The following is a 21,737-nucleotide window of genomic DNA, read 5'->3' on the forward strand; positions in this document are numbered from 1 at the left end:
AGGTGGACCCTTAAAACTGACCTTCAAGAACTATTTGGAGTCACATCACGCCTCAGAGTCAATTTTTTTTTCCATATTAAGGTTACTAAATATTTGTTTTAGCCCAACAAGCCCCAACTCACATTTGATTCACTGCCTAATGTCAGGCCTGTCACCACCTACAACCTAACAAGGAAATTAAAGCCATCAACCACAAAACACCATTTTTTTTTAAACAGAAAAGTGAAAATACATCATGTAGTTTATTTTTCTGCCTCAGTAATCCCAGCTTTCGTCACCAAAATCTCCACGTCCTGTTTCCAATATTCTTTTCCGTTTCCCTAATAAATCAGCTGAACTCAAGTGCGTGAAAACGAACCCACCTAGACATCCGCACGCCTTGACCTTCCCCCTCCTTACGCTTTCAAGTCATGTGCAATGGTGACATTTCCAGGTGAAGCCCCGGGCACTCTGGGGTGAGACAGGCTTGCATGAGAGTCTAGGGCTTTGCCACCCACCAGCCCTGTGATCCTCGGCAGGTTACTGGTTCGTCAAGTCTCACCATCTCCAGGCACAAAACAGACATCAGGGGCCACCGACTCACAGGATGGCTGAGGCAGTGAGAGCCGCACCACAGCTAGTGTCCTATGGTCACATGGTGGACTAGTGCTCAGGGAGGGTCAAAGGTGAGCGGCAGCAGCCGTGTGTGCTGTGCATGCCTAGAAAGTGTGGGAGAGGGTCAGAGGTTCCAGGGTGCTGGCGTGGGAGCTGAAGCCAGATGCCGTCCAGAACTTTGGAGAGCAAGAGACACACAGAGGAAGAGAGAAAAGTGGAGGTGGAAACACCCTCTGAGGGCTGGAAATGCAGCAGCTTCATTATGCAAAGAAGCCAAGGGATTCGGCTACCATTAAGTAACTGAACAGAAGGATGGATAGTGGAGGGCCATTCTAACAGCCTTATGCATGGGGTTCCCATGTCCCTTCCATTTTCTCTTGAGAACAGCAGGGCCCTTCTTTTGTTTGTAAAACAGAGCTGGCCTCAGTTCTGCAACTTGAGACCCTGTGGTTTTGTACACTCTCCGCTTTGCCTGGCCCAGGTCTGGCTTATATTTATATAAGGACGATATATTTATCGTCCTGTTCCATTTTACTTTAAAATGTCCAGGTTTAGAAGGTCAAGTTCATGGTCACTCTGCTCACGTGCCTTCTGTTTCTGAGCCTTCTGGCCCCCGGTAGATTTTCAGAAGGAGGTCATGGCCAGTCTCCCCTCCAGGAACGCGGGCTTCCTGGATGAAGTAGAGGAGAAACAGGGTGGAGGACTTCCTCCAGGGTTTGTTCACTTCATTGTAAATTCAGAGAGAGGAGGAAATCCTTCAGTGGACTAATTTGTTGGAACCTAAGGAAATGAGGGCGAAATCCCAGCTCTGTGGAGTTGGAGGATGTGTCAGAAAGCAGCCCCCAAACACACACAGAAACATCATCACCTTTACACACACCAGCCACAGCCTGAGAATAAGACATCAGGAGTCTTTTCTTAAAAGTCCTGTTTTTTAAAAAAATGCATGTCTAGAAGAAAGAATAATGGCAGATAAGACTTACTCTATGCAGGTACTATTCTACGACTTTTTCTATTACTTAACTTCTTTTTAAGTTCTCACAACTTTGTAAGGTACCTTATGTGTCCCTATTTTAAAGGCTAGAGAGTTGGAGCACACAGAGCTCAGACAGCCTGGTTTGAACCATCTGAAGCACGAGTTCCCAGGCTGTCTAGTTTGCAAGACTGTAGCCAAGTTCAAATCCCAGCTCTGCGGTATCAGCTGGCAAGTCATTCAGCCTCCCCAGGCCTCAGGTCCTTTACCCTCTGGAGGGGGTTTCCGATACCATACCATGTAGGTCCCTTGTGAGATTAATGTCCCCAAGGCATAGAGAGGGTCATCCGCACTCCTCAATGCACAGTAAGTGTGTTACTGCTGTTGTTGTCAAGATAGAGCTGTGGAGGTGCTTTCTGCCTGGGAGGAAGGGAACATGCAACAACTGTCATTTGTACGCCCTGAACAGCAGCGGTAGGTGGCTTCCAAGATGGCCCCAGAATCCCCTCCATCAACGAATCTGGGCTGGTGCTGGGACTTGCTTTACCCGTGAGAATGCTGTGAATATGATTCTAGGCCGGTTCTGGACCTGCCTTAGAAAGACCTTGGCAGCTGCCACTTTTGCCCTCTTGGGGGTCCTGGGCTGCCTGGAGAGACCAGAGGAAGAGACTGTATAGAAATGCCCTGAGCCTCCAGGGCGAGGCCCAGCTTTCCCTGCATTCCTAGTGAGTCTCCAGAAATCTCCAAGCTCATCCGCTTCCGAATGCATAAGAGCGCCCCCCCACCACCAGAAAGAAACCCAGCAGAAGAAGCGCCTTGCCAAGCCTGATCAACCCCCAGGCATAACAAACAATACAAGTGGTGGTTGTTTTAAGCCACTAAGTTTTGTGATATTTTATTACAAAGCAATAAATAACCCCAAAATATTTTATTATACAGCAATAAATAACCTGAGCTTCTACCTGTGCAGTCATTCAGCCTAACCTGTGGGTAGCTCTGATACATAGAAACATGATCATGAATGACAGCAAACTCTTTGAAGCCTAAGATCGTCATCTCACACTGTAGTAACAACCCTCTCTCCTCTGTCACATTTTGGCTAGTGTATCTATAAAATGATAGTTGCCTGGCCACGTGACTGCCTCACCTCAATCTGTACTTGCTGGGCATTTGCTCTCTACCACATACTCTGGTCCATCATGGGAGACAAAGGAAAAAGCCATTTTATTGTTTTATGGTTTGGGTATGGCATGTCCCCCCAGAGCCCCCGTATTAAGGCAAGGAGGTTTGGAGGTGAAGTGATGGGATTGTGGGAGCTGTAACACAATCAGTGCATCTCAGTTTGAACAGACTGACTGGGTGGTACCTGCAGGCGGGGGGGGGGGTGTGACTGGGGGAGGTGGGTCACTGGGTAGGAGCCATGGAGGGTGCATCTTCCCTGCAGCCTTCCCCTCTGCTTCCCGGTGGCCATCAGCTGACAGCTTTTCCCCACTGAGCCCTTTCACTTTGAAGTGCTGCCTCACCGTAGGCCCAGAGCAATGGAGTCAGCCAACCATGGACTGAGACCTCCAAGACCATGAACCCCAAAGAAATTTTCCCCCTGTAAGTTGATCTTGGTGGGTATTTTGATTACAGAGACAGAAAGCTGAATAAAACAATTTAATAAGCAAAGAGTCCTGGGCAAAGTTCCTTTTTTTTTGAGGGGGGTACCAGAGATTGACCTCAGGGTCACTCGACCACTGAGCCACATCCCCAGGACTATTTTGTATTTTATTTAGAGACAGGATCTCACTGAGTTGCTTAGCACCTCTCCGTTCCTGAGGCTGGCTTTGAACTCGTAATCCTCCTGCCTCAGTCTCCCAAGCCACGGGCATTATAGGTGTGTGCCCCTGTGCCCAGCTCAAAGTTCACTTTGAAAGGAAACAACTGCATCTTTAATGACCTAGCACTAGAGGGTACTGATTTCCATAGTCTTTAGCCTACAGGAAATACGGATTTTTTAAAAAAGTTTTAACAATAGAACTATGAAGTCTACTCTGCTTTCTAATCCCTAGAAGTTCCCTCTGTGGGTCAAAATGGACACACAAGTAAAGATATTCTTGGTCTGTCCAAACTTGACCCCATTTTACTCATTGTTACTTGTTTTTTTTGGTGCTAGAGATTGAATCCAGACGGGAATACTCCAAACAACTGCTCAAAGAGAATGTGTGATCCAGCCCGAGGCTGAAAGCCAGCCAATTTGGTTTGGTGACTTTTTTTTTTTATTAAAATCACATTCTAAATAATACGGATTATTTGTGTGTTTGTTTTTCCTAGCTGTGAGAATGGTCACTTCCGACAAATGTGTGGAAATCTCTTTCTTTGGCTTCACAGTCGCTCTGCTGATGTTTCCATTTCCCTTGGGACGTCAACGCCACGTTAAGGCAAATTTTGTGACTTGACAATCCAAACAATCTTCAGGAAAGAAAAAACAAAAATCCACTTTCCTCTAGCTCACATCCTTTTTGGGAGACGACTGTATACACGTCTCCTTCCTCTCAGCCAAGCTTCTTGAATGAAGTCTGCCTGTTCTCCTTGCTCATACTCCTCAGCCATGGTGCTCCCTAAATCCCAGCCACATGGCTTCCCCCAAACCATCATCCCAAATACAAGTTGTCACCAAATGCACCGGACACGTCTCAATCCCTCCCAGAGTGGACTTTTTCTGGGCTCTCTCCTCCTGATTCAGTGGTGCGTCAGCCCCTCCTGGTTTCCTGCGTTCCCCGCCTTTGCTCCTGACCCACGGGCTGGTGGACCTCAGGGGGCTGCCGCAGCTCCATGCTCACAATGACTTCCTCGTTGGAGTTCACACTCCACAGTTCCCATCGCCTGGGACCCCCACGCTGCACCTCCAGCCACACCTCTTCTGCTTCTTCTCTGTCCCCACTGTCCCCTCCATCGACGTCTTGAAAACACAGGGATGCAGCAGGCCCCCAAATAAGTGGGTCATTTTCCTTAAAACCTGCCCCATCTCCGTGTCCCTGACCTAGTGAGTGGTGCCTCTCTTCATCTGACTGCTCGGTGGGAGATCCAAGGACGGCTCCTCCCGCTTCCCTCGTCTCCCACGTTCAGTCTGTAACCAAGTCTTGCTCACTGTGCCTCCTAAGTGTCCCTCGGTCTGTGCGCAGTCTTCAGCTCCTCAGGTCACTATCTTAGTCTAGGCTGTCTTCTCCTCTCCCCGACGTTATAATCAACCACCTTCTACCCCGTGTCTTTGCCACTGGAATCAATAGGGACACTGAACATTCCTCTTGAAGTGACGTTAATGAGGTGTCTTGATTCTATCACAAGTAAACCCCTCTCATCACAGACACAGATATACAGACGTGACCTTCTAACCTTGAAATCAACATTGGGTGCCACTCCAAGCTTCTCCCACATGTAGAGGATATTTCTAAAAGGTGCTCCTCCGGGAGTTTCCCACTGTGTTGGGATAAGGCCCAGCCTCCTCAGCACGCCCCGGGAAGGTATTTCAAAAGCAGACGCCTGTCCACCTCTCCCTGTTCTTCTCTCTTTACTCCCTGCTCCTCCTCGGCAGCTCTTTGGAGGACATGCCAGCTTCTCTCTTGCCCAGCCTTTGCGACATTTGGTTCTGTCACTGAGGAGAGACGACATCTCATGTTGGTTGCTCCATTCCTTGGTTAAACAGCCCTTTCTCTGGGAAACCTTCCTACAACTTGTAAGTCCCCTGGGTTGGTCTCCTCTGTGTGCTCTGATGAGATCAGATGTTCTTTATGGTAACTGTTCACCTAATTACCTGTTTTTCTTTTCCATAACCTTTGGGAGGTAGGGGCCACCCCCGCCCCACTACTGTCATTTGATGGATAATGGCAGTGTCTGGCACAAAAATACGTGCAATAAGCTATGCTGGTTTCCTTTGTGAACTTTCTGTGGTTTGTGGAAGTCTAAAACCGAGGCTCTGAATAAGCACATGGATTGCTTTGTTAGCTAGAAGATGGGGGTATCAACGCAACCTGAAAGTTAGGTTGCCACCGCCTGGGGTCTACCCTCTTTCAAGAGCACAAATGCCTGTTCATCATCATTATTTTTCCAACCTACTGGTTTCATCTCTTCCTTGAGTTGGAAGAATATGAACTTCCAGCTCACAACCGAGCCAGGGATGGTCCATAGAGCTTTCACAATGGACTTTCATAGAGGTGGACGTAGGCTGGATAGGAGGCAGTTATTGAGAGTGGCCTTCAATCCTGCATTCTAGAAAGTCAAGATAAGCTTTGATATACTCTTAGGATTTCTCTGGCCCAAGAAATGCAAATGTATCCCCCCAATCACACGCACGTTAGGAATTTCTAGGGGAAAAAATGTGATCTGGGGCTAGGATGGGGGCCAGCCATACCGGGTATCAAAGATGGACCCCCACTGAAGAGCCCAGAAGCCTATCCTACTAGGCCCAAAGGCAGAATCCAATCTAGATTGTCTTCTGTATTCAAGGAGTTTCACTTAGGGAGGAACAACGCTAGATTCAGGGGCTATCTCTGGACCCCGCCATGAGTGCCATAGGAGTTTACAAAGCGTCAGGCCCAGCTCTTCATTATAGCTGCAGTCGGGCGGGGTTGGTACAGCAAGACTGACTCCATGATGCACAGGTGGACGGGGGAGAAGGCCAACAATTACTCCTTCCCGGATGGTGCTCTCCTGTTCTACTACTGCCCATATTAACTAGGTGTGCTAATTGCTGGAGCACAAGATGAAACAGCTACCTTTGATTTCCTATAAATCAATTCAATTGCATTACTTCAGCAGCTTAAAAGTACGGCAGACTAAAACTTCTCAACTTGGAAAAAGACAGCACAGAGAATCTTTCCAAGAAAGTATCCATTTGACAATTAAGTGACTATTAAAACCAAAGAGGAAAGTTCCTTTTAATGCAATTAAAAGTGGCAGATTAAATCAGCCCAAAATTTCATAGATAAAATATCTGAGTGTGTGTCTGTTTGTAGGCAGGGTCATTCGCCATGTTTCGAATCAGCTGATTCTGACTCCTGGCTTCCTCCTCCATCGCAGGTCCTGGAGCATCACTGATTTGAGAATGCAGTTCCTCCCCTTCCCAGTGTGCTTCTGAGACCGCTCCCCCACTGACTGCTTAGAATTCTTTGACCTCCCTGAAACTTAAAGTGCATTGATTTTTCTAATTCCTCTCAACCCACTGGACCGCTCCTGTCTTATCCAATTTAAAGTTTAATACCACAGCAGGTTGAACCCTGTCCTCCCAAAAGACAAGTCCCCGTTCTAAGCCCTGGTGCCATGAATGCGACCTTATTTGGAAAGGTCTTTGCAGCTATGATAAAGTTATGGATCTCTGAAGAAGATCATCCTGGATACAGACTGGGCCCTAAATTGAGTGTCTGGTGTCCTTACAAGAGAAAGGAAAGACATAGGAAGAAAAGACATAGAGAGGCAGCTGTGTGTAGATGAAGGCGGAAATTCAACTTGGGCATCTCTAAGCCAAAGAATGCCAAGGATCACCAGCAGCCACCAGCAGGATTAAGAGAGATGAAACAGATTCTCCTTCATGGCTTCCAGGATGAAGCTGGTCCTGAATAAGTCCACCTTACTATCTTCAAAACAGTGGATCTGAAAACTAAGAAAGCTGCTAAGTGACTAACGGGTGAGTAACCTATACTGAATGGATACACTGCTGGCATACTGATTTTAGACTTCTGGACCCCAAATCTGTAAGAGAATTAATTTTCTTTGTTTTAAGTCCACAAATTTTATGGTAATTTGTTATAATAGCCTTAGGGGATTTACTTCAAGTACCCAAATCTCCTCTGCCTTTACTTCTTTTCTTTTTAATCTTTTTTTAATACGCTAGTCCAAGATGGACCCTTTATCCATAGCTATGCCTGGACAGTAAAAGCCACTGAAAGTAATAACCAGTACCATGTACAGTCATCCCCTCTTGTCCACAATTTTTACTTTCCTCAGTTTCAGTTACCCAAGGTCAACCATTGTCCACACATATTAAATGGAAATTTGTATAAACAAACAATTCACAAATCTTAAATTGCACACCATTTGGAGTAGTGTGGTGAAATCTTGCCCTGTCCTGTTCTGTCCAGCCCAGAAGTTGAAGCATCCCTTTGCTCAGTGTATCCATGCTATATAGACTACTCCCCCGTTAGTCACTTATTAGCTTTCTTGATTTTCAGATTCACTGTCCTTGTATACTTGCCTGTGTTCAAGTCAACCCTTGTTTTTTCTAATGGCCCCAAAACATAGGAGTATTTAAGCTGGCAATTTAAATACATCCCATAATTTTTGTTATTGTGCATTGCCACAATTATTTTATCGTGAATCATTATCAGTCATCTCTTATTGTGTCTAATTTATAAGTCATAATTTATCATAGGTGTGTGGGTGTAGGAGAAAACAGAGAGCATTCACTAGGGTCTGGTACCAGCCATGGTTTCAGGCCTCACCCAGGGTTCTTTCAACATATTCCAGAAGGTAAAGGGGAAGCTATTGTAGATTCAGTCATCAACCTGAAATGGACCTAACTTCTCTGTTCCTGTCTGTTCCCTCCTCCCCTTTCTGCTCAGAGATAGTCTCATTTATTACCTAGAAAACCTTGGCCCTCAGATTGGGTCACCAAGCACACCTATCATCGTACCTACCACGGCAGCCAGCCTATGGGTCCCTGCCGTTTCTGTCACACCTCAGTCCTGGTCCTCCTACCTCTCTCGCCCTGCGTTTCTGCCTCCTGTCCAGGCTCACTCTCTTCTCTGCAGTCAACAGTGACCAGGTTCTTCCTGTCTCTAAGACTGACATTAGCCCTCTCTTCCTTCCATTCTGCACTGGTTTCCTGGCCAATCCCAGGGGTCCTCACCCTAATTAGCATGCATATGCAAATCACCCCAAGTTTGCATAAGACCCTCAGATATGCAAATTGGGCTTTAGTATCCAACTGCCAACTTGGGACATGGCAAAGGAGTTAAGCAGGTATCTAGAATTGAAGTCCCTTCACCACACCCACCATTCTCCCAAAGTACTCACCTCAGGGGGGGCCGTGACCACAAACCTACCACATACCTGAAACCCACACGAGGTGCCAAACTTGATACTTCGTCTAAGAACATATGTTTTTTTTTTTGAGCATACAAACCCAAACTGCATGTTTAACATATTATTTGATGAGTCTGGACAGATTCATATATACACCCTGTGACACGTGACAATCACGGTGGTGGACATCTATCTCCAGAAGTTGCCTTGTGTCCCTTTGAGGTCTGTGTGAGTTTGTGTGTGTGAGTGTGTGTGTGTGAAGGAAACATTTAACCTGGGATCCTCCACCTTACACTCCTAAGTGTCCAACTCTGCACTGTTGGCTGAGGCACTAAAGTCCAGCAGGTACCTGGGGTTCATTCTGTCTGCACAACCGAACTTTTATACATAACCACTGCCCAACCCTTCCCCTCCCCGTCCCAGGGCAACCACCACCCAATCTCTGCTTCTGAGTCTGGCTATTTAGAAACCGCACATGAGTGGACTCCCACAGGATCTGTCCCTCTGTGACTGCTGTGTCACTTAGCGTAATGTTGTTTAGGTTCACCCACATTATCACAAATGGGAGGATTCCTTCCTAACACTAAAGAACACCGCACCCAAATGCCCAAACGGAGAATTCCATTCTGTGTCTGACTCATTTATTTCTTGTAACATCTCCTAAATCCAACCCTTTCCCACCCAACATTAGTTCAAGCACTCTCGTTGCATAATGGCCTCCTATCTGGTGTGGCCTCAGCCACTCACTCTCTGGTCTCATTTGTTCTCCATGATGCAGAAACACTGAGGACCCCATCTTTGGTTAGCTCCTAGACTCAGCACACACCACACTCTCAGTTCTCCACTCTGCAGCCACTAGTCTTTCTTGCTTTCCTGGAGTGCTCACCTCTGTTTTTTCTGCCACAGGGCCTTGGCACATGCTGTTTCGTATGCCTCAAGTGCTCATTTTCTTCATTCCTACCCTTCCCTCAGATTCCAGCTCTAGCCTTTCTTCCTTAAAAATGTCCTTCCGACCTCTCAGACCAAGTCAAGTTCCCCTCCCACTAGGCTACGCACCCTTCCTGCACTGCCCACAGGCATGACCTCACTTTGACTTCTGCCTCTCGCGCTCTACCTTGTACATGCCATCAGATCGGTTCTGGTTCTCAGTCCCATTCCCACAGCCACATGGTAGACCCAGTAGACCTTTCCCTAGGGTCCTAGGTATGCCAAAAATTTTAGAAGCATACAATGAAGTTAGACTGTAGATAACCCCTGTGGTTTATGATTTTCTGTCAAGAGGAAATAAAAGCAAGATCCAGTGGTATCCTCGGTTCATTTCTGCCAGTCTCACTTTTCTATAAACTCAGTCTTCATTTTCTAGGAATTTGGATAAGACTATAACGGCTGACTACGTGGAAGACACTATCCGTTGTATTTCAGAGAAGATGTGATCGTCTGTCTGCATTCCCAGGGCAGGAGTGGACACTCCCTGGGGCTTGTTCCCCACAGGGAGCTGAGCATGGCTGGCTAATTGCTCTGCAGGCCCTGGACATGCAGGACTCACTCTCTGAGGACTCCTGTGTCAGCTCCACCTGTCACCGTGCGCCTCCTCCTGTCCTGTGACCCAGGGAGGCTTCCGAGGGGAGGTCCTGTCTGACCCTGCTGCCCACCACGTGGGAACCAGCCTCTGGGTCTGAATGCTCAAGGCTCTTTAAGGACATGAGCCCGCAGCTCGGAATGTGCCGGACGTAGGGTCAGCACAAGATACGGAGACCCGTCTTCAAAGGGTTCCCCAAACCACTGATGCCAAAGGGTTGAAAATGTTGAGATCATAGTTTCCCAATGCAGTGTTCTTATTGCTCCATGACCAGAAATGACATTTCTGGGTGAACCTCTGAGGGCGCAGTATGCGCACACACGGGCGCCCCTGGAACTTCAGTTAGTAATGAAACTATAATGCAGCTGAGGATGGCAAATCGCAGATGTGAAAATCAGGATGGGCTGAGTACGCACTGGGCGGACGGCTTTTTTGTTTTAAAAAGGCACATAATTTAAAATACAAATATCTAACCTAAACTTAATTTGTGGACTAAGTCTTTGTATGTAAAATCATGGTCCTTGTTGTCTGTAGGGCAAGATATCATATATGAGATATTATATGTGATCACAGAGACTTCTCATTAGCCAACCCTGCTCACGTTCCTCTGAACTCTTTTCCTTCTTGGCTTGACTTTGGACTTCTGGGTTCCTATCTGCATGGTCCGATTTCAGCATGGACCCTGGTAAGTCAATTTAACCAGAATCCCCCTCCACTGGGCAACCTTGGTCTCTAATCACATCCCTCATCTGCTACTTCCTCCACATGGCATCTGGTTATCCTGGCCTGTTTTCAGCAAAATCTGGTTAGGCGTGTTTATCCATAATGCCCCCCACTCCTGATGTTTTCTCTTAGTAATTTTCCACCTGTGGACCCTCACCCCATTCCTTGGCTGTAGATCCCCACTTGCTCAGGAGTCTCAGAGTTCAGAATCGAGTCTGATTTCCCTCCCTCCTACGAGACCCCACCAGAGAGGCCCTTCTACCTGCTGCAGGGGTCCTGAATAGGTCTCCACCACCATGATCAACAAGACTCACTGCATCATCTTTAACTTACTACCACCCACGTACAAGACAGATCTTTACACACAGTTAGCTAAAGCTGACCAACCAGTAAGTCCTACCAAAAAATCCATTCTCTTATATGTTTATCTAACATACAACTCTTATCCGCAGGTAGCAAAGTTTGTGCTTTTAAGTATCATTAGAGCCAATACACAAATTATCCTGTTAAACAATCTTACACTGTCAAATTTTTCATTTGGGATATAAAAGAGTCCAGGAAGTCCCTACTTTGCAAAAATAATAAATAATATTTTGGGATGCAGCTAAGAAGAAAGGGTGCTCCAGGGTAAAACACCGATTTTTTTTTAAACTAGAATAGCTGCAGTTGTATGATGTACTTGTCCATCAATCGTGATATAAAGGTATCCCATAAATTTTCCTCTGCCTTCTCTAATTCAGGAGTGAATTTTCTTCTTTAAAAAAACCCCAAACTACATATAAATATCATATTGAACAGACAAATTAATCTTTTGGGCTGTGGAGATCACAAAAAAAAACTTGCTAAGAATAGTTCATGATAAGAATGATTTTAAGTTATCCACTTTGCTTGCCATGTGTTTTGATTCTTTCTCCCCAAAGAGCTTGCAATGGAAAGCTTCCCAATTTTAACATGAGTAATTGGACACCACTGTCTTTGCCTGTCTCAGGGACAAGTTTTCCAGTGTCTGGAAGAAGTCAGCATCATAGATCATGGGAGGAGGACCGGGGCTTTCCTTCCGTCCTCGCCACAGGTATTAACGAAGGCCTTGGCCTGCTGGGAGGAAACGCATCTCCTACTCCATCATCCCAGGATTCACGCTGACAAATGGCGATTATTTGAATGTGTGTTTATGTTCTTACAAACAATTCTGCATAGGAAAGTCAGAGAGGGGTTTGTGGGATCTTGATTGCTGTTTTTTTCAGTACTGGTGTGTGTTACACCTGACTAGGCCTGCAGAATCTATTCCAATTAGATTTCTTCTTCCTTTAGTTTTCTTTCTTTCTTTTTTTTACCATACGATTTATTTTTTTAGTTTTCATTTTTAATGGGCACATCATAACCGTATATATCTATGGGGCAGAGTGTGATCATCACGTTGTGTATACACCGTGTAATGATCAAATCAGGGTAATTCCCATTTCTTTTTCCTTAAAAACTTGTCATTTCTTTGTACTAGACTCATTCAAGTTCTTTTTGCAATAGATCAATCGCTGTTGATCGCTCTATTGTGCTGCAGAACACCAGAGTTTATTCCTTCTGTGCCAAACAGCATCTTGATACCCATAATCCATTGACCAAGGAGGGTCCTTTTCTGACTCCCTCATCACACCAACAGGATGTCAGGGATTTCATCAAGAAAGACAGTCATAAAACATGAATCAGGGGTGTCTATTGCGGGAACCTTTAAGATTTCAAGACTCCCTCCAACTTTTCTGTCTGCTGTTCTATTTCTTTTCTCCAAGTGATTGGCATGAAGATTCTCAGATCTGTGGACCGAGGAGGTTCAGGTGTAAGAAGCAGGTCGTCTTATACTCCAAAGTTAGTTTGGGGGCCAAACAAAGGAGGAGGACACCCCACAAACAGGCAGTGATGATTCTCAGGAGAGAATCAGGGGATAGAGAGCAGATGGGGTGAAGGAAACCAAGGCCATAAGCCAGGCTGGGGGACGGACCAGCACATGATTGAAGCACAGGGCCGTGGACTAACTTGTGTCTGGTCCAAGTTCCTCTGTTGAAGCTGTAAGTCTCAGTGTGACGGGATGAGGAGGTGGGTCTCTGGAAAGGTAATAAGGGTTAGATGAGGTCAAGAGGGTGGAACCCTCATGTGGGGATTGGTGCAGGTATCAGGAGAAACTCTAGAGAGGATATTCTCTCTCCGCGTGTCTCTGCACAAAAAGAGGGAGTGTGTGGAGTGTGTGGAGCAAGATGGCGGCCACCTACCAGCCAAGAGGAGGAGAGTGTGGTCATTCAACACGTGAATGGAGCCCCCAATTCCATCTCAGAATGGAACCCACCTTGTCCGCACCTTGATTTTGGACTTCTGGCCTCCATGACCATGAGAAATAGATTTATCTTGTTTAAGTCGCCCCAGTCTGTGGAATTGTTATGCCAACCCAAGCAGACTAAGCCAAAACCATAAAGAACCTGTAGAGCTCTTCCACCATCTCATCTCAAACCCAAAAAGAGTGCAATAACTCTCTTTTCTATCTTTGTACATTTGCCTCTGAACACTCTCACTTATTTAAAAATGTCCACTTCCATTGCCACGTAACATCTCCACAAATATTAACTCCTGTAAGCAGTTAATTCTTAGCTAATTCTTAGCCCTGCTTTAGAGATGAGAAACTGAGACACAGAGTTCAATAAATTGAGCAAGCTATTGAGCTAGCAGGTGTCAGAGCTGGGATTTGAACCCGGGCAGTCTGACCCCAGGACTGACCAGCCCTCAATCTTGCTGACCCTCCCACACTCCCTTGCTGCTCACCCCGCTGAGAACTGCACAGCTATCTTGATCATCCCCAATGACGATTCCCTTCCACTCTTTGTTCTCCTGCCTTGTCTGGGGATCATTTATTCAAGATTTTTTCCCTCCATGAAATAATGTACTCTCATCTGCCAACGAGCGTACACAACTCATTTTGTGCCGTGAGCTGGCTTACACCCGAGCAGCAAAAATAGAATGAATGATAAGAAATGGACTGTCAGCGGGACCGCGTTCCATCAGAGAAAAGGTGGAGCTCTAAGTTCCCATCATTTGTAGATCCAATAAAATGATGGTTTTTAAATTAAAAGGCAACAACAACAACAACAACAACAAAATCCGGTGAGATTTGAGAAGACACAGGTTGTCAAGGCCATTCTCAATCACACTGAGCCATCACCAAAGACCAGGGCCATCCCAAGCCTTGAGTTTTCTCTTTGTTCAGCTTCCGAGCATGAAATCCGACCAGGAAGACCCAGGGTTTGAATCCAGGGGAGACAGAGGACGCCATCACCTTACCTGCCGACGTGTGCTTGAACTTCTCGCTCTTCTTCTTCCTCCACTTCCAGGGCTTGAAGATCCTGCCCAGGTTGGCAAACTTACTCCTCCTCCGGATGGGTGGGGTGTGGGTACCTGGGACCAGGGAGTCGGAACGCATCGCCGCCAGCCTCTCCACCTCCTCAGCTTGTTTTTCCCAAGGAAGAGACGGAAACACAGAGGGGAGAGAAAAAAAGTGTTAAAATGGGAGCCTCACAGATGGCCAGCGTTTTCCATGGTTACAGATAACAGGAACCACGTGGCTCCAGCTCCGTTTGCCTTTTGGAATGGAAGTCATACCACTGTGTTCTAACGGCTGGGGACAGTCAGCCAAAGCCGAGAGTCGCAGAGCCTGCCGACCAGATTCATCCATCCATCCATCCGTGCATGCACCCCCATTCATTCCTCAGTAAGAGACGGGGGTCTCAGTATGTGACACAGGCTGGCCTGGCCTCCTGACTCAGCCTCCAAAGCAACTGGGATGATAGGTGTGTCTCTGCACCTGTTACCCCAACCAGATCCACCCAACCTCACTTAGGGGGAGGGGGCAGCAGTTCTCTTGACCTGTAAGAGACCCCACCTAAAAAGCAAGGAAAGACCATCCCAAGAGTCAAATGAGGGTCAGCAATTTCTCAGCTTAGACTTGGCAGATGTCATCAGTATAACCTTGGTGAGAAGAAAGGAGACAGTTTTATCAAGGGTCTGTCCCCATGCTGACGTCTTCGCTCTCCACTTCCCTCCCGCCTGCTTTACCAAGGCCCCAAGGAGCACTGAATTCTGTACGGCACACTTACTATCTATCTTAAGGGCACTGACCAACTTTAGAATCATGCACAGTTCCATCAGATTTTACAACTTCCTCTTAGGTCTTTTTTTTTTCCCCCTGTAGATGTGCTTTCAAAAATCTTCTAAGAAATTGAGAGCCGGGAGTATTTGGAGGGAGCATCTAGACTGTTCTCAATGACACAGCATTTGCAGAGTGCAGGATCTGGATTGTCCCCCAAAAAAACCATGTGTGAAAGGCTTGGTCCATAACCTGTTGCACTACTGGGAGGTGGTGGACCCTTTAAGAGGTGGGGCCTAATGAAAGGTCCTAGGTCACTGGGGGTGTGGCCTAGTCTCCTCCTCTGTTCCTTTTGCTTCCCTCCCAGGAGGCAAACAGTTTACTCCACCATGCACTCCCCACCAGAATGTGCTGCTTCACTACCAACCCAAAGCAACAGGCCCAATCAGTCACGGAAACTTCCCAAACACCTAGCCAAAAGAAACCTTTCTTATTTATAAGTTGAATATCTCTGGTATTTTGTTACAGGAACAGAAAGCTAACACAGGATGTTTCAGACTTTCAGTATTTCTTAAGGAAACACTGTGGACACTTTCTTGAAGGCCACTATTGGCCCAACACTTCTTGCAACATAAAATAAAACAAACTCTTTCATGAGTATTTGCATCTTCCAGTGAGCTAAATATACCCTGACTTGAATTTCTAAGGCAAGACTAATCAGAGAAAATAACTTCCTTGGCAAAATCAAGGGGGTGGAAAGAACTCAACTTTCCAGAAAGCAAAATTACATCTAAAGCTGTGGCAAATTCAAAAACCACCGTGTTTGGCCTCAGATCCTGTCCTTCAAAAAAATCTGGACTTTTGCAACATTAGCAGTCTGTGAAAGCTCAATCTGTGGCCCCTGTTATTACACAAAAATGCTTTTAACTTGGGAGATTCCTTCATCCTACCAATCTATATGGAACAGTGACCACGGGCCAGGCAGCGTGTGGTGGCAGTTGTGTTGGTGACAGGTTGACAAAGGCTCTTGACAGTAGGTTTGAGAGGAAGTAGAAGGACTTGGAGGAGGGGCAGAAGCAAAGTCCATTCATGTGACTTAGGACCCAGTGACCTGCAGGACAGGAAGCGGATCACTCCTGGTTGGCAGGTGCTCATCAGTGGCACGGCCCCCTTCATCCTGAGACGAGGAACACAGGAGGGGACACAGGCTGGGGGTTGAGCTTGGCGATGATCTGGACAGTTGCGAGGACGATGACAATGACTACAGACGTCCTTTGACCTCAGATGGCAACGCCCTGTGAATTCAGACACCCTGAGCTGAAACCGCACGGACTCCACCCAACCTGCTGAGCGTCCTGGGCATCAGTACAGCACCCTGCAGGGCACGGGTGGTTCCCCCGGGGAAAGTGGGGCCAGGGAAGCCGGGGTCGCTGCAGCTGCCCAGCCTCTCGAGGGTGATCTGGTCACATCTCAGTGGCCCGGGGAAAGGCCTGAGTCTGAAATTTGAAATATCATTTCCAGTGCGTGCGTGGCACTCTGGCTGCCCCAGGTGAGCTGAAGAATCCTAAGGACAGCCCTCATAAGCCCTCGGTGGGGACGGTGGAGCGTGGTCTGATGCACCGACAGCTCGTCTCCTCCATGGATGGAGTGACTGTGTGATTCTGCACCAGACGCTGTGAGCACTTCTGGGGGAGACGAACAGAAGGACTGAACAGAGAGGCCTCAAGGGGACACAGGGGTTCACAGCGCATCAGCCTCAACAGGGGCAGCGAGGCAAAACCCAAGAGGGACGACCAGTGGGGTAGAGGGAGGGGACTCGGGGGAGGGAGGAGGCGGGAAAGGGGGTGCACTGGGGCTGAATGAGAACAAAGTATATTCCATGCTTTTATAATTATGTCGAAATGAATCTTAATGTAGCCAAAGAGGACCAGTGAAAATAATAATAATAATAATAATAATAATAATAATAATAATAATAATAACCTTCACTAATTCTGCCTCGGTGCTGGAGAAGATGGGGAGATTCCTTCATCCTACCAATCTATATGGAACTGTGACCACGCGCCAGGCAGTGGTCCCAAACGGGGGGTGGTCCCATTGGCTTAGGTTTGAAGGAGCAAGGGGTCTCCTCCCTGCATGGGGAAGAGGGGGAATTACATCCTGGCAGGACAAAGTAACCCCAGAGATCCGCTGGACAAACCTGGCACATCTAGGAGCTCAGGGACCCCGTGGATCGTGCGAGTCAGTGCATTAGGTCAAAGGGAGAGCTGGAGAGCAGGAGAGCCAGGGGTGACCTGGAGAGCAGGAGAGCCCACGGTGCAGGGTCGAAGCAGCTCACCTGAGCTTTGGACAGGCCTCACAGGCACCTGAGCCTCCTCCTATCAGCAGAGGGAAGAGGAGGAGACTCTGTAAACGGGAAATCTCCGCGGTCCGTTCCACTGTAGGCTCTGAGCGCTCACTTTGTAACAGACACGGAGGCCACGTCAGCACACGGAATAGGTAAGAATACAGACGTGGGGAGCTCACGCCGGAAGTGGGGAGAAAATAAATACTGATGCTAAGAACAGAGTAGATAGAAGACGCGTGATCTGCAGGGGGTTAGAAAACAATGAGTGAGACCCGGAGAGGGAGGGTGGGTTCTGACGAGCATGGTCCGATTCTTTGAGACGGTTCCTGATCAGCACGCATCACATTTGTTTCTTAGGGATATCATCATGTGGCAGCGGAGGGGAAGCTGACTTGGAACCTAAAGGAACAGGTGACAGAGGAAACAGTAAGAAGGCCACTGTCACCGTGTAAGCCAGGACCCAGGCAGAGCCGCTCGGGTACTGCGTCTCACTCAAGTCCATCACCCACATCTCGAGAGGTGTGGAAATCAGGATCACTATTCATCTCCAGAAAAAGGCACCCAGAGGACCAGAGGCTGCTTCCCAAGGATGTATTTAAGAAATGAATAAAAATTATTCCGAAATAGCCACATTAAAATAATCATAATCAATTAGGAGCGCCTTGAACAACCAGAGCGGCAAGGAACAGGAAAGCATCGCGAAGACGTGATTATAACTCTGGTGAAATGAATCCTTAATAAGTGTGTTATTAAATTCAAGATGTTTAGCCCTTAAGTGCAGTAGATTACTGAGCAGACCGGACTATATTAGGCTTAAGTGATTTATGTTTTAATCACCCGTATTACGTTCCCCACCGATTCGTCTGGGGACAGGGCCTCGCTCTCTGTTGGAAGGCTTTGCCCTCAGAGGAGGAGACTGGAAGTCCCAGGAGTGAAGCAAGAGGCCAACCTGCAAATGCAGCTTGAAAAGCAAGAAGAATGAACCAGGCTCAGAATCAAGGTCATCTAGCGCAGGATCACGAGAGAGACTTTTTGCCATAGAACACATAAAGGCTGCTTTGCTCAGGCCCTCTATTCTCAGTCTCATAGGGGAACTCCTCGTGCAGTGGACAGGGGAGACACTGCCTGGATAAAATGCCCACTTAGACACGAATCCGCTCCAGTGTCCGCGGCCAAGACAAGATACTGGGCCCAAAGGCAGGCAGCTGGGCGGCTGAGCTGATGCAGACGGCTGAGGGGCAGCCGGAGGCCTGGGCCCAAGATCTCCTGGGGGCTCCCCAGCTCCAGTGTCCCAGAGAACACTCTTTAAGCGACGAGACAGTTTGGGCTCCCTTACAGTCTGGCTGGGTCTTGCTCTATCTGTAGGGGAAAAGCAGTCAGAGGATGCTTTCTCTTTCTCCATAGAAATGCAGAGAAGGTACCATTGGTGTGATTTTGATCACCGTGACCCAAAGAACCTGTGATTGTCCTCCCTCATGCACCCTGGCATTGCTCCTGGGGGGCTCCAAGGGCATTCGGTGACAGGAGGTGGCACCTCTGCCACTGTGCGGTGGCTGGGCTCTCAGGCTCGGCTCTCAGGTCCAAGGAAAGCACCAACTGTGGCTCTCTGCTGGCTCAGGAAGGCTGTCCCCCAGTGTCTGTGAGCCACTGGGAAGAAGGCAGGCTTGGGTGGCCATGCGTCTCTCCTGGCTGGAGTCGGCCACATGGACAGAAGGAGCAGGGCAGTTGGGGCTCTGATAGTAGCTCGCCCCACGGGCCCAGTGCTCCTAGGACTTTGGGAGGACCCGAGTCCAAATCTGACCTGGGTTTTCAGACGGGGACATTCTGAACAGACAGCACTTCCTTGGGCACCCACGCTGAGGACGTTGACTGTTACAGTTGGCTGCGAGGTGTCCTCCATGGGGGATGCAATCCAAGAGCGTTCAGAGGTAAAATGCTTAGGTTACAAAGATTGAAAATGATTTCTCAGGAAAAACCCCGTGCTCCTAATTAAGATTTATCTATTTTCAAGAACACCGCCCTGCTGTGTGAACATCTGGCTCTCTGAATCCCTGTATTACTCTCTGGATTAATCCACTGATAGGGATGAACAAGGTGGTAACTGCAGGCAGGCGGATGTGGCTGAGGAAGCAGGGCACTGGGGGTTTATACTCTGTCCCTAGAGAGAGGGCCTCTCTGCTTCCTGGCTGTCCTGAGCGGCTTCCCTCCATCGCCCTTCACCATGAAGCTCTGCCTCACCTCCAGCCCAGGGCACTGCAGTCAGCTGACCATGCTCTGAACCTCTGAAACGGTGATCCCCAATAAACATTTCTTTCTCTGTGTTGTTCTTGTCATGCTTTTTGATCACAGTGACCGAAACGCTCACTAAACAATGATGACGGCCTCATGGTTCAGATCTGGAATGGACCTGAAAGGCACATGATTAAGAGCCTCATGGCCAGCCTGCCCTGCTGCTGGGAGGTGGCGGAACCTTTAAGAGGTGGAGCCTCCTTGGAGGAAGCCAGGGCACTGGGGGCGTGTCCTTAAAGGGATACCTGAGCCCAGCTTCCTGTCCAGCTCTCTTCACTTCCTGTCTGCCCAGAGCTGAACAGGTTTCCTCCTCCTTGGGCCTCCACCTACTAGGCCACCCTAGGCCCAAAGAAATGGCAAAGAAACCATGGACGGAAACCTCTGTAATGTGAGGTTACAGGTCAACGCTCCCTCCTGAAAAGTGGATTTGTTTCAAGTATTGGTCACAGTGACGGAAAGCTGACACCATGACACGGATGTGGGAATGAGGAAGGTAATGGTACCATTTTTCAGTCCCTAGGTCTGTGCCAGGCACCAACCTGAGCACTTCACACAGTCAGGCTCGGTGGTGAGGCCTGTAATCCCAGCAGCTTGGGAGGCTGAGGCAGGAGGATCTCAAGTTCAAAGCCAGCCTCAGCAAAAGTGAGGCACTAAGCAACTCAGTGAGACCCTGTCTCTAAATAAAATACAACATAGGGCTGGGGATGTGGCTCAGTGGTTGAGTGCTCCCAAGTTCACTCCCCTGGTACCCACTCCTCCCCCCCCAAAAAAAATCACATGATGGACTCCTCATGCTCCTTTTATGAGCTGGGGAAATGGAGGAGAAGCTAGTGAACAGGAAGAAGCAATTCCTCAGAAGAAAAGAAATGCATGCTTTTAATGAAGACCTGTCCCATTTCAAGGACACCTCCCTGCTGTGTGAGTGTCTGGCTCTTCAACTCTCTCTGTTACTGACCAGGTGACAGGAGGCTTCAGGGATGAGGGAGGAGATGACCTCCATTTTTGAAAAGATTACAAAAGAGATGACAATATAAACCGATTCCACTAACAGGTGCTGTCTTACCCTAAAATGCCAAATAGTTGTGCCCGCCTGTGTGTGGATGCCCTGGAAGATGCCCATCCTAGATTGCTAGGCCATCAGGGACCAGGAGGACATTTTCTACTAAGCACCTGTGTCACAAGCTGCAAGCAGGAGCTCAGTGAGTGCCAAGTGTGACCCGAATAGGCTCAAATCTGCTTCACTTAAAACATGCCCTAGGGCTGGGGTTGTGGCTCAGTGGCAGAGCGCTTGCCTCACATGTTGGCTTCCATTCTCAGCACCGCATATAAATATAAATAAAATAAACGTCCATCAACAACTAAAAAAAGTTAAATAAAAAAAAAAAACTTGCTCTACGTTACAGATAAAGAAAATGCTAATTTTGAAAGCAAGCTGAGGTAGGGTTCCATCTCTCATCTTGTGGTTGCTGGTGGCTCTGAGTTTCCCAGCAGGTGACAAGGGCTTCCTGAGTTTCCTCAGGAGTCAGCCCTCCTCTCCTCCCAGTCTAGGGGGTTCAGGGAGAAATGATCTCAGTTCTGACACTAGAGGTGGGCATGTGCCCTGTGCTTGGCCAATCATGGCTTTGCATTCTCCACCCTTCTCAGCCTGGCCAGGCAACGGGACTCCATTCTGGATTTCCCTGGGAATACCGACAGGCACTCTGTTTCAGCTGAGACTGCAGATTAGACAGGCTCCGAGCCTAGTCCAAGTAGGGCCTGCAAACGTAAAAGCCTTCATTCAGCCCTAGGTGATATTGAAAGAATCTCCAGGTCATGACAACAATTCATAAGCTTTGAAGAAGCAGCAATCCTATTATGTCAACTGACCTCTGTTTTCTAACTGCTGCATTGGAATGCTGAGGATATCTCTATGAGGACATTTCTGGTTCTATGACCATCAGCAGTCAGTAAACAAAAAGCACGGCTAATAGACCAGACGGGCAGGGGAAGAGGTCCTATTTAAATTTACAATTCCATGGGCTCTGTGTTATATTTACTGAGACACTGG

At 47.8% G+C, this 21,737-nt stretch overlaps 1 protein-coding gene across 8 annotated transcripts in view; it reads right to left on the minus strand.

Moving 5' to 3' along the window:
• PHACTR1 (phosphatase and actin regulator 1) overlaps positions 1–21,737 on the minus strand; it is a 286,809-nt gene that overhangs the window by 176,909 nt on the left and 88,163 nt on the right. For 7 of the 8 annotated variants that reach the window (XM_081294441.1, XM_081294442.1, XM_081294443.1 and 4 more), the window contains exon 2: positions 14,253–14,417. The exons of the other annotated variant lie outside the window; for it this stretch is intronic. In XM_081294441.1, the coding sequence (XP_081150567.1) occupies positions 14,253–14,391 (139 nt within the window). In that variant the 5' untranslated portion in view covers positions 14,392–14,417. The remainder of the gene's footprint in view (positions 1–14,252; positions 14,418–21,737) is intronic. 8 annotated transcript variants of the gene reach the window in all.

Source organism: Spermophilus citellus (genome assembly GCF_964194105.1).
Source record: "Spermophilus citellus genome assembly, chromosome: 5".
NCBI classification, from domain to species: domain Eukaryota; kingdom Metazoa; phylum Chordata; class Mammalia; order Rodentia; family Sciuridae; genus Spermophilus; species Spermophilus citellus.